Below are 13,385 nucleotides of genomic sequence, written 5' to 3' on the forward strand. Positions count from 1 at the left end.
GCCACAGTCCAGGTGTTAGTCCCCTTGAAACAACTTTTCCATCACTATTGTGGCCAGAAAGAGTCCCTGTGGGTTTTAAAATTCGCCTGCCTATTGAAGTCTATGGCGGTTCGCCCGGTTCGCCCGTTCGCGAACATTTGCGGAAATTCGCGTTCGCCTTAGCGAACGGAAAATTTTATGTTCGCGACATCTCTAATGTTGTTTCTAATTTCCAATTAAATTGAAACATGTTTTCAGCTGGATATGCATTTTGTAAACTAACTATTATGTGAAGATAGATGACTATGCTGGAGGAATAAAATAAAATAGCATTCATAAAGCATTCTTTCTCGCCTTGACTACTGCAATCCCCTTCTCAGTGGTCTTACGTGTTCCGAGATTGCACTGCTGAATGTGGCGGCAAGGCTCATTTTCCTGTCCGCCGCACCTCCCACGCCTCCCCCCTCTATTAGTCCCTACATTAGCTTCCAGTTAGATATAGGGCTCAATTTAAGATTCTGGTGCTTGCTTACAAGTCCCTACATAATGCTGCTCCAACCTACCTATCCTCCCTAATACACAAATATGTCCCGTCAAGGCCCCTGCACTCTGCCGAAGACCTACGCCTATCCTCTGTCTATACTCCCACATCTGATGCTCGCCTCCAAGACCTCTCCAGGGCTGCACCTTTTCCGTGGAACTCCCTTCCCTTCTCCGTTAGACTTTCACCCAGTCTCCACTCCTTCAAAAAATCTTTGAAAACACACTTCTTCAGGAAAGCATATCATTTAAACTGAGAACGGAGTCTGTCCTATAGCGCATAAATATATATGCAAAAGTGTATAAACAAACAAGTTAAAAATAATAAACTTTATTGAGTAGAAAACAAAAACTTAACCATATACAAGGGGAAAGGGGGGAGGGAGGTGTATGATGCAATGCACCTAAGTAGGTTAAGTACAACTACCTAACTTAGTAGGTGGGTACAAATTGCTGACTACAGGGTACCTCAGTGCTAACAAAGTCCACTAATGGGAGTGTCAAATCGCACTAGATACAGATATCATCTAGTCTCTAATCGGAGCAATCCCTTATACGTTGCTATCTCCGAAGTGAGAAGGCCATGATGACAATAGGTATCTAAAAAGGGCAATACTCCTCAATGAGTGTACCGGTAGTAACAAGAACTACAGTAAGTCCAGCTGCCACAATTCGTTACAGAGCAAATAAATATATACAGTAGCACTAGTGATGGGCAGCGAAGATACCGTAATACTAGAATGGGAATACAATGTGGCTAGAGTGATGAGTACAGCATTGTCTACTCGAGAGTGCTGCAATAGTGACAGAGTCTGCCTGCAGGGGTATATATGCTAGTGCTCAGTACTATTAACGCGGAGTCCGTTTCCAGTGGGAGCAATAAATGGTAAGTTGCTACCCCAAAAGACAGAACCGCCTGTGATAATTAGATAGAGAGCAGTGCTAATGAACAAATGTTCCTGAAGTAGGCAGAGTAGAGTTCATCTAAATGCCATGAAAGGCATCAAATAGGTAACCGGGTTTCCCCCAGAAAAGCCGTTGAGGCCAGTGTGCATAATACTCTATCCAGGTCGCACTCCTGTTTCCTATACCAGTTAAGCTATGTAATGAGATCCTTCCGTAATGTAAACTGCATCACAAGAGGTCATTGTTGACCATCAAAATTTGTCATACGAAACAGGATGTCAATAGAAATGAATGGTGCCTTCGTGGGTACCAGGTATAGGAAAGTCATGTAAAGGGAGGACGAGAGAGAGTGTAATGCTGTGTACAGATATACTCACAATCCGTACAAATTAAGTCTTAATAGTATGGGGGATAACCCCAAAAGTTTCCTAATTACTAGGATGCCAGGGAGTTTAATCATTCCCATTAAGGTCTATGAAATAACCTATACAATGCCCTGGTCGGCAAGGGAGGTCCTGTTCCAACCAGAGGGCTATCCAGCAATGTGAGTAGGTTTAAAACAAAGATTGCTGTACAGTAGCGTCTGAGAAGCCGGGTAAATGTCTAACCCGGAATCGGTGTCTATAGCCGATGTTGGATAAAGGTCTCCCAACAGTCTGGTCCAGTAGGATGGGTAAGCGTCTAACCCGAAGTCGGTGTCAGTAGACAGAATTGGATAGAGGTCTCCCAATTGTCTTGCCCGACGTGCGTTTCGCCTGTATGCCAGGCTCGTCAGGGGAAAAGACTTCCCGGATTGGTTAGTTTTAAATAGCCCGCTCAGAGCCCTCATTGGTTACAGGAGGGATGAGGGGGAGGGGCCAAGGTACGGTGGCCAAAAAGGCTCACAATGGTGTGCCAGAACGCATTCCTCGTATCTGAATGAATATTTGTTTATTTCAATGCAATCAGAATGTGGTCTCCACTTTAAAGTGGAATAGTGGAGATAAGTGATAGCCAGGTAGGAGTGTCCGCCCAGCCATCTAGCCCTAGTTGAGGGAGATGGTGGTAATGAGTGACAAATTACGTTACCCCTACTTATACCCTTTGTGTCACTATACTCCCACTCCCTCTAGCATGTAAGCTCATTGAGCAGGGCCCTCAACCCCTCTGTTCCTGTGCGTGCATTAGTCTGGTTACAATTACGTGTCTGTTAGTCCACCCATTGTACAGCGCTACAGAATTTGCTGGTGCTATATAAATAATAAAATAATAATAATAAAAAAGGCATCAAGTGAACAGTCAGTTCTTGAATTTCATGAGTTGGAAGCAGGACAAATGGGAAAGCAGAAAGATATGATTGACTTTGACACAAACAAATAGTGATGGCTAGACAACTGGGACAGAGCATCTCCAAAATAGCAAGTCTTGTGGGATGTTCCCGGTATACAGTAGTTAGTAAATATCAAATGGTGCAAGGAAGGACAACCAGTAAACTAGCACTAGGGTCGTAGACTCTCAATGCTCCTTGATGCACTTGAGGAGTGAAAGCAAGCCCGTCTGGTCTGATCACACAGAAGAGCTACTGTAGCTCAAACTGCTGAAAACGTAATGCTGTCCATTATAAAAAGGTGTCAGAACACTCAGTGAATAGCAATAGCTGTGTATGGGGATCTCTAGCCGCAAACCAGTTAGACTGTCCATGATGACCCCTGTCCACCGTTGAACAAGCCGTCAATGGGGATGTGAGTATCAGAACTGAACCATTGAGCAATGGAAGAAAGTCGTTTGGTCTGATGAATCACATTTTCTTTTTGATCAGGGATATGGTTGGATGTGTGTGCATAGTTTACCTGGGGAACAGAATGCACTATAGGAAGCAATTAGAGTCAGTGTTGTGCTGTGTTCTGCTGGGAAAACTTGGGTCCTGCCATTCATGTGGATGTCAGTTTGACATGTACCCCATACCTAGAGATTGTTGCAGCCAATGTAACCCCTATTATTATTATTATTATTATTTTATTATTTATATAGCGCCATTAAATTCCGTAGCGCTGTGGCAATGATGTTCCCTAATGGCAGTGTCCTCTTTCAGCAGGATAATGCAGCATACCACACTGCAAAGCTTGTTCAGGAATAATGTGAGGTATATGACAAAGAGTTCAATATGTTGTCTTTGCCTCCAAATTCAACTGATCTTAATCTGATTGAGCATCTGTGGGATGTCCTGGAACAACAAGTCCGATCCATGGAGGCCCCACCTCACAACTTATAGGACTTAAAGGGTTTGCTGCTAATCTCTTGGTGCCATATACCACAGGACACATTACGAGATCTTCTGGAGTCCATGCCTCGAAGCATCAGAGCTGTTTTTGCAGGGCGAGGGTGACATGATATTAGGCAGGTGGTTTCTTTTGTAAATTGTTTTTTTGTTTTTTTCGCCTACGCAGAGGCATTAGCAGTGTTCAACCCTTGCAGGGATGTGAGAAAGAGATAAGTAGAGAACAGGTAAAGAAGTACTGCACTTTTTGTAATAGACAAACAAGTAAAGCAAAAGTACACACCACCAGTGGCGTAACTACCAAAGTCACGGGGGCTGCAGCAGGGACTGGGCCCATCACTCTAGGAGGCGTGGATGCCGCTGTGACCATGACCGCCTGCAATCCTTTAGGGCAGGAAGGAAGCGATGGGATGTGCTGCTCCCCTCCTGCCCTGCATGTAGCGAGTGGTCTTACAGGAAGTGCTCACTAAGAGAGCACTTCCTGTCTGATCGGTGGCACCGCAGCAGTGCAAAGGGAATAGAATGGAACACATGAAGGGCCTGGGTGGGATAGAATGGGACACATGAAGCCACTGTGGGGGATAGAAAGGGAAACATGGAGGGTCTGGAGGGAATGGGACACATGGAGAAGCTTGAGAGGGGAATGGGACATATGGAGGGGATTGCTTGTGGGGAGAAATGAGACACACGGAGTAGCTTACTTGGGCGTTGAGGCACACAGAGGGGCTACAGGGGATTGGACATATGGAGGGGCTTCCTTGGAAGGATTGGATACGTGGCTTTATTGGAGTGGGGAATGAGACACATGGAGGGACTGGGTGAGATGGGACACATGGTGATGTTTGCTTAGAGTGGGGAATGTGACACATGGAGAGTCTTGAAGGCAGAGAACGAAACACATTAAGGGTCTGGAGGTGGGAATGAGACACATGGAGGGTCTGGGTTGAAGAAAATGAGACACTTGGGAAGAAATGAGACACATGAAGGGGCTTGGGGGGAATGAGACACATGAAGGGGCTAGGGGAGGGAATGAGACACATGGAGGGGCTGGAAAGGAGGAAATTATACACGTTTGGGAGGCCCCAGGGCAATTTTTGCAAGACAGTACGCACAAAAAAAATTTAGTTTGACATACAGAAATGTATAAACGGTAGGCTATGTATACTCACTACCTACACATTATTACGCTAATACAAAAAACAACTATCACCACAGTGATAATAAAATAGTGAATGATAAGCAAAAATAATACTTAGCTTATATAATCAGAAAAAACAGCCTCCCACGGTCGTTACCCAAAAGCGACCTTTAGACAGTATATAGCAAACCACAGAGGAATATTGGGATATGGCTGTATAAATCTAAAACAAAGGGAATATATATATTTTTTTTTTTATATTATTGTGGTCCCTGAGGAAGTTCCGCCAGGAACAAAACGCATAGGACCGACCTTTCTTTTATATTTACATCTATATTTATGGTGTTTGTTCACCTTTTTATAATAAATCATCCTTTTTACCTTCTACCATCTTGAGTCCTGTTCTAATTATCTGCTGCTCGTGGAGTGGAAAGTGGGATTAATAGCCCCCCAACTACTTTGGGGGAGGCACCCTGTGAGTGATGTTTTCATCACCATCTCGTGAGTGCATTTCATGTGGCGCATAATACATTGCTTTTACTGTATTGCACTATTCTTTGATTGTTTCCCTTTGTTTTAGATTTATACAGCCGTATCCCAATATTCCTCTGTGGTTTGCTACATTCTTACGCTAGTTGAATCAGGGTAACCAGAGAGGGTTTTGGGGTATGTACATACAGGTACGATGCTATTTATCTGCACTAATAAGACTATTAAATAGCAGGCTCCATCAGAGTGGCTATAGATTGTTAATGAGAAGGAACATGGTGTTGTAGCTTACACGGTAATACAAGCATGGAGGTTAGCAATTTCACATTTAAGACAGGGAAATAAATATTCTCCTCTTTGACAATTTATCCAAACAGGCTACTATGTTTTTCAAATTATTACAATTCCAAAATGTATAAATAAACAAAACTTAACATGACAGTATATCTCATGATCTTAACTAAAATAAACAGAATTATTAATTATAATTAAAGTAACATTTTCAAAGTTTAGAATCTACTACGTATGCAAGATGAGGCACACAGGTAACGAGCAGCCAATAAATTAGCATTCAATTACAAAGTGAACTTTCACAAGTAGGTGCTCCAATATCTGAGTCTAATGTAGACTAAGCAGTCAAATTTCAAGTGTTATCCCAGAGTCTCTAAAGACATGGTCAAGAAAAAAAAATGTTGTATCCATAAATGTAATGGTTTACATGTCAACACCATCCATGATTAAGGTGTCTAATCAGAAAACATTAATACTCAGCATTTATTTTGAGTTGATTAAAAGTCAACTACTGGTTCCTTATGGTGATAGTGGAATATCTGGAGTTCAAGTGGCCTCAAGATTTTTAAAGAGACAATATTATATTAGAAAGCACTGAATTTAACAGAGTAATACATTGTCATACTTCCAAAGGGCTAGAAGTCAATGGTTTAAATCTGAATTATTATTGTACAGACAGATGCATATTATGAGTCAATTGTATCCCATAAACAGATAAAAAAAAAAGCATTAATAAAAAATCTTAAAGGAACAATAGCATGTTTTGCATATAGTAATATATGCTAATTTGATGTCATTGCCTTATCCAGATTAGTTCGTGTTATTGAGGTTTTCATGCTCTCATCTAGCCTCTCTTGATGAAATTACTGAAAAATCCAGTAAGCGAAGGTCATGCATAGCATATCAAGCTGTGGCCAGAGGTTAAAACACTGAGATAATCTGACAAAGGTCTATAGAATACTCGGGAAACAAAACTGGTTTAACCAGAATAGAGGTTAATTAACCAGAATTAAAAACCTGTACATCTTTTACGCTAAACTTTGCAGACTCTCCAGATGACATTTAGCAATGCTAACCAAAAGTATATGAATTACATTATTGAATGCCATAATAAGCTCCCACAAGTTTTGTCTAAAATAAGTGAAACATTTGTTCAACTATGAGTGAGATACAAAGAAGTTGCTGTTCTACAAGAGTTTTTTGTTTCCGTGCCTTAAAATATGGACGTCCATCAGTTCTTACAGGACGAAAGACAAACAAACAATATCTATGTGTATGTACTTATGTATGTGTCTGTCTGTCTGACTATCTATCTATCTATTATCATCATCTATCATCACCAATGAAAAAAATGCTTTACTGGTTAATGCACTAATCTAGCACATTTCATACCAGGAATAGACATTTCCTGAATACGAATCATCCTTAATGTTTTGTAGTTAGAACATTCTGACTTTATCTGAAATGATTCACAAATGAACTGTCATGATCCATATCTTAAACCAGTGAGTTAGATGCACTAACTGTGTATATCCCATTCAAACCTCATGGTCACAGGGAATAATTCAGACAGGCTCAACATAATCTTTTTATATATATATATATATATATATATATATATATATATATATATATAAAACAACTTCCAAAGATAGCACTCCAAGGTCTTGATAAAAATTAACTTTTATTTTTCTTGCTAAAACAACAAAGTGTCAACGTTTCAGCCTGATCCCCTCAGGCTTTCGTCAGGACATACTGTGCAAACACATAAACCCCACATTATATACCTTAAATAAAATGTTAACTCACCACACTTGTGACACCTCTGACTCCATGGACGCCCGGACCGGGACTGCCGCGGGCTACCCGACGTACATCCGCAGTCGGGTAGCCCGCGGCAGACAGACATGTCCTCACACTAGTTACATATAAACGATTGAAACAAAAGAGTGCATAAATAATCATCTTTTAGGTGTCTGTAACAGAAGTTTGAAGCTGCATTCTAAGTAATTGCAGTGTTCTGTTGTGATTATGGTACCAGTTCCTGGAGCAGGCCCAGAGTAAGAAGTCAAACTGTTTTCAAACAGTTTAATATTTACCTGGCTCCCCTGGGTACCAGTCATCCTTCTAGCCTTTTGTGATTCCATTCTGTGAGTCAATACATTTTGGCAAGATTGCCAAATAGGGACAAATTACATACTGCTAAAGCAGAATGGGAACTGCAGCTTTAGTGAAATCAAAGATGTATGGAAGGACCATAGGCGACTCGGCTGAGTGTCAGGGAGAACATTTGAATACTGTTGCCAGGGAACTCCTGGAACCATAACCTCTACAGTGTGTTATACTGATTTTGGTGCTTTGAGTATATTAAGCCACAAAGCACATATTATGCGCACCTGCTTTTATTTAAACATTAATAGGGATACAGGCATATAGAACTATAGAAATGGCTAAATCAAAATGGCTAACATCACCTCAAATACTTGGACTTACACTAGTATTTCAGGTGGCATTAGCAATATTGTGCTTGCTACTCCTATAGTACCTTTAATTGTATCCCTGATTATTATTACAGTGATATCTATGTATATACACTGATAACAGCACAATTATTTTTATATGTCCCATGAAATCATAAGATTTTGAGTTCTACCATTTTCTGTGACTGTTAGTAACATTTGTTAATCAGCTGCAGATCTAGTTATAATAATCTGAGTCTCTGTCTCTGAGACTGTGTGAACGAAAAGTGATATATAAAAAGTATCATTAATCTGTTCTAGATTCAGTCAGTCCATGGGTACAAATGAGAGTGATGAAAAAGTAGTCAAGGAACACATTGTCAAAAACTGCCCCTTTTAAGGTTCCCATTGCATTATGCGAAGACTGTACAGAAAAACGAAGGCTAGTTTGCATGCAAGTAATTAAAGCTAAGAAAGGTTTATTTATTACCAGAGTCAGAGCAACGTTTGACACTCAAGCACAAAGGCTGTGAGATAAGAAAACATGCAAATAATGTCGTGTAAATATAGTATGTACTTGTAGGTGGGGAGCTAGCATGCAGGTGAAGAAGGCACAAAGATAAAAGATGCTATTCACGTAAACCCCTTGTGTTTATTCCACATCCTGAACAGAGATATCTGTGACAACTCGTATCTGGTGGTTAAAGTGACATTTTAGACAAACCACACGTTAGGTTCGTTCACACAGCAATCTGCATAGGAAGTAAGTTAAAGGTATGTCATTCTTTCAGACAGACTTACATATCCAGGCTCTGAACTCCAAAACACCTCAGGGTAGTTGGAATCCTCGGAACCCTGCTGGGATCTCTTTCGAAAACTAGTTTGCTCCATGTCCCAGAATGCTGTAAGGAAGTACTGTGTTGTTGCTGCTGCAACTGTGACCCAGCAATGAATAGAAATGGGAGGACTTTAAGTGATGAGCGTTACAATGAGGAAGGAAGATAAAAAAATATTCTAACGTGTCACAGTAAAAAGTGTGATGTACACGTACATGGAAACAATGTTTCTCTAAGGGTATTCTACAGATTAAGAAAGCACAGGTGCATGTCATCATTATGTGCACAAAAAGTGATATGAAAAGCGATATAGTACATTCTGTATGTTTTGTAAGCCAACATCCAAGCGACTAAGCTGTCTTGTCAAGTATACAAAAAATTATGGTATCAATGAAATATTTTTGCAAATAACTTCTAACAAATACATGAATGCAGATTTGCACATTAAACCATATGCATAAAAAAATAGATGCATATAAAAACTGATCAGTCATTTTATTTCAGAGGGATAATTTGCCCCACACCATCATCAGAGTATGTAACAAAGTGATCCAATAAAACAGGTGCAGCCATTACTCTGCAACAATGATAAAACATTTTTTTTTTTTTAAATGCCCTCGGTTTAACATGTTTGGATACATTTTTCAAATGATCACAATCTGAGAACATGTTTTCAAATTATCTACATTTAAAATGATTTACATTAAAGTCTATGGGAATATGTATAGATTTTTTTTCAAGTCTTTTTTTCTAACAGATTGTAATCATTTGAAATGCTTATCCAAAATTAATAAATCCAAGCAAATATTAGGGGGAAAGGAAGACCAAACTTAATGAACTTAATGTCCTGAAAGAATAGAAAAGCTTTTTGCCTATTCCATCCATCTGCAATGCCTCCTTTTTTTATTTTTTTGCTCCAGAAGAACTACTGTAGTGATTATGGTACCCGAAGTGACCTTAAAGCTGTTGCTGTCCCAGTGTAATTTCTCAAACCATTTTTGAATGGTTCAACAGCTTCCTTGGTCCCTTAGTTGCCCACACAACATCTAGTCTGCAAAAGAAGTGCTATGTCTCTCAACAACTAAGCACAGGTGATACAGGACTGTGCTCACTGGCTAAGAGTACTCAGCTGACAGTCCCAGACAATGAACACAGGCAATTCAAGGCTCTGCTTAGCTCAGTAGAGCTAACCACATTCTCCTTCAGGAAATTCCATAGTAGGATAAGTGGCCATGGGCTCTTGGGGGATCCAGGCAAGTTCTAAAAAGGTTTGCCAAACTACACTGAGATGGGGCCAGGGCACTCCTGGCAACATAACCACCACAGCAGTTTATTTTTTTAATTATTATTATTATTGCTTTGGCATATATATTTTAATTTGCTATCTACATAATACAATTAAAAGAATGGGTAACACAGTAACAGGAAGCAGAGCACCACTTTAGAGAGGGTTCTCCTGCTCCTGCTCTTTATTACATACACGGGGCACATCGGGTCTTATGCTGAGGATTTGGCTGAACGGTAGAGAGGGGCCCAAACACAAAAGAGCTTTAGAGCAGCACTGTAGTCCCTACTTTGTCTCAAAATATCTTTTAACTGGGTTGGAATTTCAGTAAAATGTCAACACAGTCAGTATGAGTATTGAAGTGGGCGGGCAGGGGGGGGGGGGGAGAGTGACAAGTGCTGCTTTTAATATAATTATATACATTTTCTAGCATTTCTGTTAGCATAATGTATAGATAAATTGTGATGTTTTTGCATTTAACACCAAGTTGTTTGGTACACTAAATATTTCAGCTAAACACTTTTCTGGTGGTCTTGAATTTTCTTCAAAGGTGTTCTCATAAACCACCTGAAAACCAGAATTACAGGGGACCTCTGCTGCTTTAGCAACAATCAGTGGCCGATCATATTAATTGAAATATCTGTGCACTGGTTAAGCATATTCTCAAATCCTGGTCTCTTGTTGAGTAAGGTTTAAAGGACACTGGTTTACATCACTTGCCATCATAGCTTATCTTAGCTTTAGTGGTTTATAGTCCTAGACACAGTATGACCTTAGCTGCCATTCTGAGGAGTTCAGACAAAAATAAAGTCCACTAACGGCATAAATTTCCATCAGTCTGTATAACTTTATCAACAACAGATTCATTGTTTCTGATTTGAATATTCCCCATGCCCACGCATTGCGAAGGCAAATGGCATAACATAATAAAGCTTAATTAGCCGCTCATTGTTCTAAGCTTGACAAATAGGCCTCTTGTTTTTCAAAGATTTCTTTGCACATCTACTTGAGATTAGCTTCTGCTTTTAAAGCATTAATGATTATATATGCCATCCCCAGCAGCATATTATTGGGCATTTTCTTTTGTTTTTAAGCTATGTATCTGTACATATTTTCACCATTTAAAAATGGAAAAAGTTAGAGCAGTGGTTTCCAAACTGTGTGCCACAGTGACCAGGAACCGTGCCTCCCCTTCCCCAGGACCTGCAGGACCAGAAATCTCCCTCACGGCCCGCTAGCACTGTGATGAGAGTGGGCCCGTGGGGGGGGGGGGGGGGGGGTGCTCTAAACTGCAGCTCCGCCGAGTTCTCCTCTCACAAGATTGGAGCATTGCCGCGGTACCATGGCAAGGCTCCGAATCTCGCAAAAGTAAACTCTAGCAGCTCCTGAGGCTGCTGTAGTTCACTCTCACATCTTGGACCACCAGGGCTTCTCCACCAGACCACCGGTGGTTTCCTTGTACTGCCCCACTCTCCAAGGCTAAGGTAAGCAGGGTGGGGGGATATGAAAATAATATTATTATTTTTTTAATTAAAAAAAGAAACAAAAGTATATATTTATCTGCCCTCCTACCCCCACAGGCCCACAATAACCCCCCCTATAAACACAATTATCCCCCTAAACACACACTGCCTCCCATACACACAAACAGTACCCCTCACACATTGCCTTCCCACACACACACTGTACCCCCACATACAACCTGCCCCCTCACGTACAAACTGCCCCCCTCACACACATACTGCATCCTTCACACACACACTACTTCATTCACAAACACAATGCACTTCCATACACTCACACAAACACACACTGCACCCCTCACACACACTGCACCGCTCACCAGAGGCGGCTCTCTAATTAGCTATTTAGGTGGCCGCCTAAGGCCTCGCACTGATGGGGGCCCCGTAGCCACCTAAATTGCCTTAGGGCAGACTACCATGTTGGGTCCTCAGTCAGAGACCGAGAACCCGACACAGGAGATGGCCCGGCGGGTTGCCCATAATGCCGCCATGTGCGAGGCCCCTCCAGTCAGTCTGTTTGGGAGAGAGACAGCCTCCTGTCTGCAGCTCCGCCGGGAGTGAGCTGCAGACTGAAGTGTCTCGCGATCTCCCGCCTGTCAGAGCGTTGCAGCGGGTTACCATGGCAACGCTCTGACTGGAGATCACAAGATTTACCTGGCGGAGCTGCAGACCAGAGAGCCAGAGAGCGGGCGCCCACCGGATCACCAGGGGAATCCACAGGACCACAGGTATTTATGAACTCCCTCCCCCTGTCACAGCCCCTCCACCCCCTCCAACCCCCCACACCCTGTTATTGCCTCTCCACCCCCTGATACTGCCACACCACCTCCCTTACCCCCTGTCACTGTCCCTCCATCCCCCTACCCCCTGTTACTACCCCTACCCCCTGTTACTGCCTCTTTACCCCCCTACCCCCTGTCACTGTACCTCCACCCCCCCCACCCCCTGTTACTGCCCCTCCACCCGAACTCCCGCTGTCACTGCCCTTCCACCCCCTACCCCCAGTCACTGCCCCTCCACCCCCTACCCCCTGTCACTGTACCTCCACCCCCCACCCCCTGTTACTGCCCCTCCACCCGACATCCTGCTTTCACTGCCCTTCCACTCCCTACCCCCAGTCACTGCCCCTCCATCCCCTACCCCCTGTTACTGCTTTCCACCCCCCTACCCACTGTCACTGTCCCTCCATCACCCTACCCCCGTTACTACCCTTCCATCCCCCTACCCCCTGTCACTGCCCTCCATCTCCGTACACCCTGTGACTGCCCCTCCACCCCCCAACCCCTGTTACTGCCCCTCCACTGCCCTACACCCTGTCACTGCCCCTCCGTCCCCCCATTCACTGTCACTATCCCTCCATCCCCCTACCCTCTGTTACTGCCCCTCTACCTCCCTACCCCCTGTCACTGCCCCTCCATCCCTCTACCCCCTGTTACTACCCCCTACCCCTGTCACTGCCCCTCCACCCTTCCTACCCCCTATCACTGCCCCTCCATCCCCCTACCTCCTGTTACATTCATCATACACACATGCACAAAGGTCACAGGCAGCTCCCATAAACACCTCAAACCGCAAGCAGCTACCCCACACACATACGGTCCCAGACACATACTCATAAAGACACATTCACACACAAGGATACTCTCGATCAGACACACACTTTGATGCACATACACAGGTAG

The 13,385-nt window shown here is 42.8% G+C and overlaps 1 protein-coding gene across 2 annotated transcripts in view; it reads right to left on the minus strand.

Moving 5' to 3' along the window:
- The window catches only part of LOC134568757 (rho GTPase-activating protein 9-like), a 71,559-nt gene extending 62,569 nt beyond the window's left edge, over positions 1 to 8,990 (minus strand). For both annotated transcript variants that reach the window (XM_063427426.1, XM_063427420.1), the window contains exon 1: positions 8,861 to 8,990. In XM_063427426.1, the coding sequence (XP_063283496.1) occupies positions 8,861 to 8,950 (90 nt within the window). In that variant the 5' untranslated portion in view covers positions 8,951 to 8,990. The remainder of the gene's footprint in view (positions 1 to 8,860) is intronic.
- Between the last annotated feature and the right edge of the window lie 4,395 nt (positions 8,991 to 13,385).

This window comes from Pelobates fuscus, chromosome 1 (genome assembly GCF_036172605.1).
Source record: "Pelobates fuscus isolate aPelFus1 chromosome 1, aPelFus1.pri, whole genome shotgun sequence".
In the NCBI taxonomy this organism is placed as follows: Eukaryota; Metazoa; Chordata; class Amphibia; order Anura; family Pelobatidae; genus Pelobates; species Pelobates fuscus.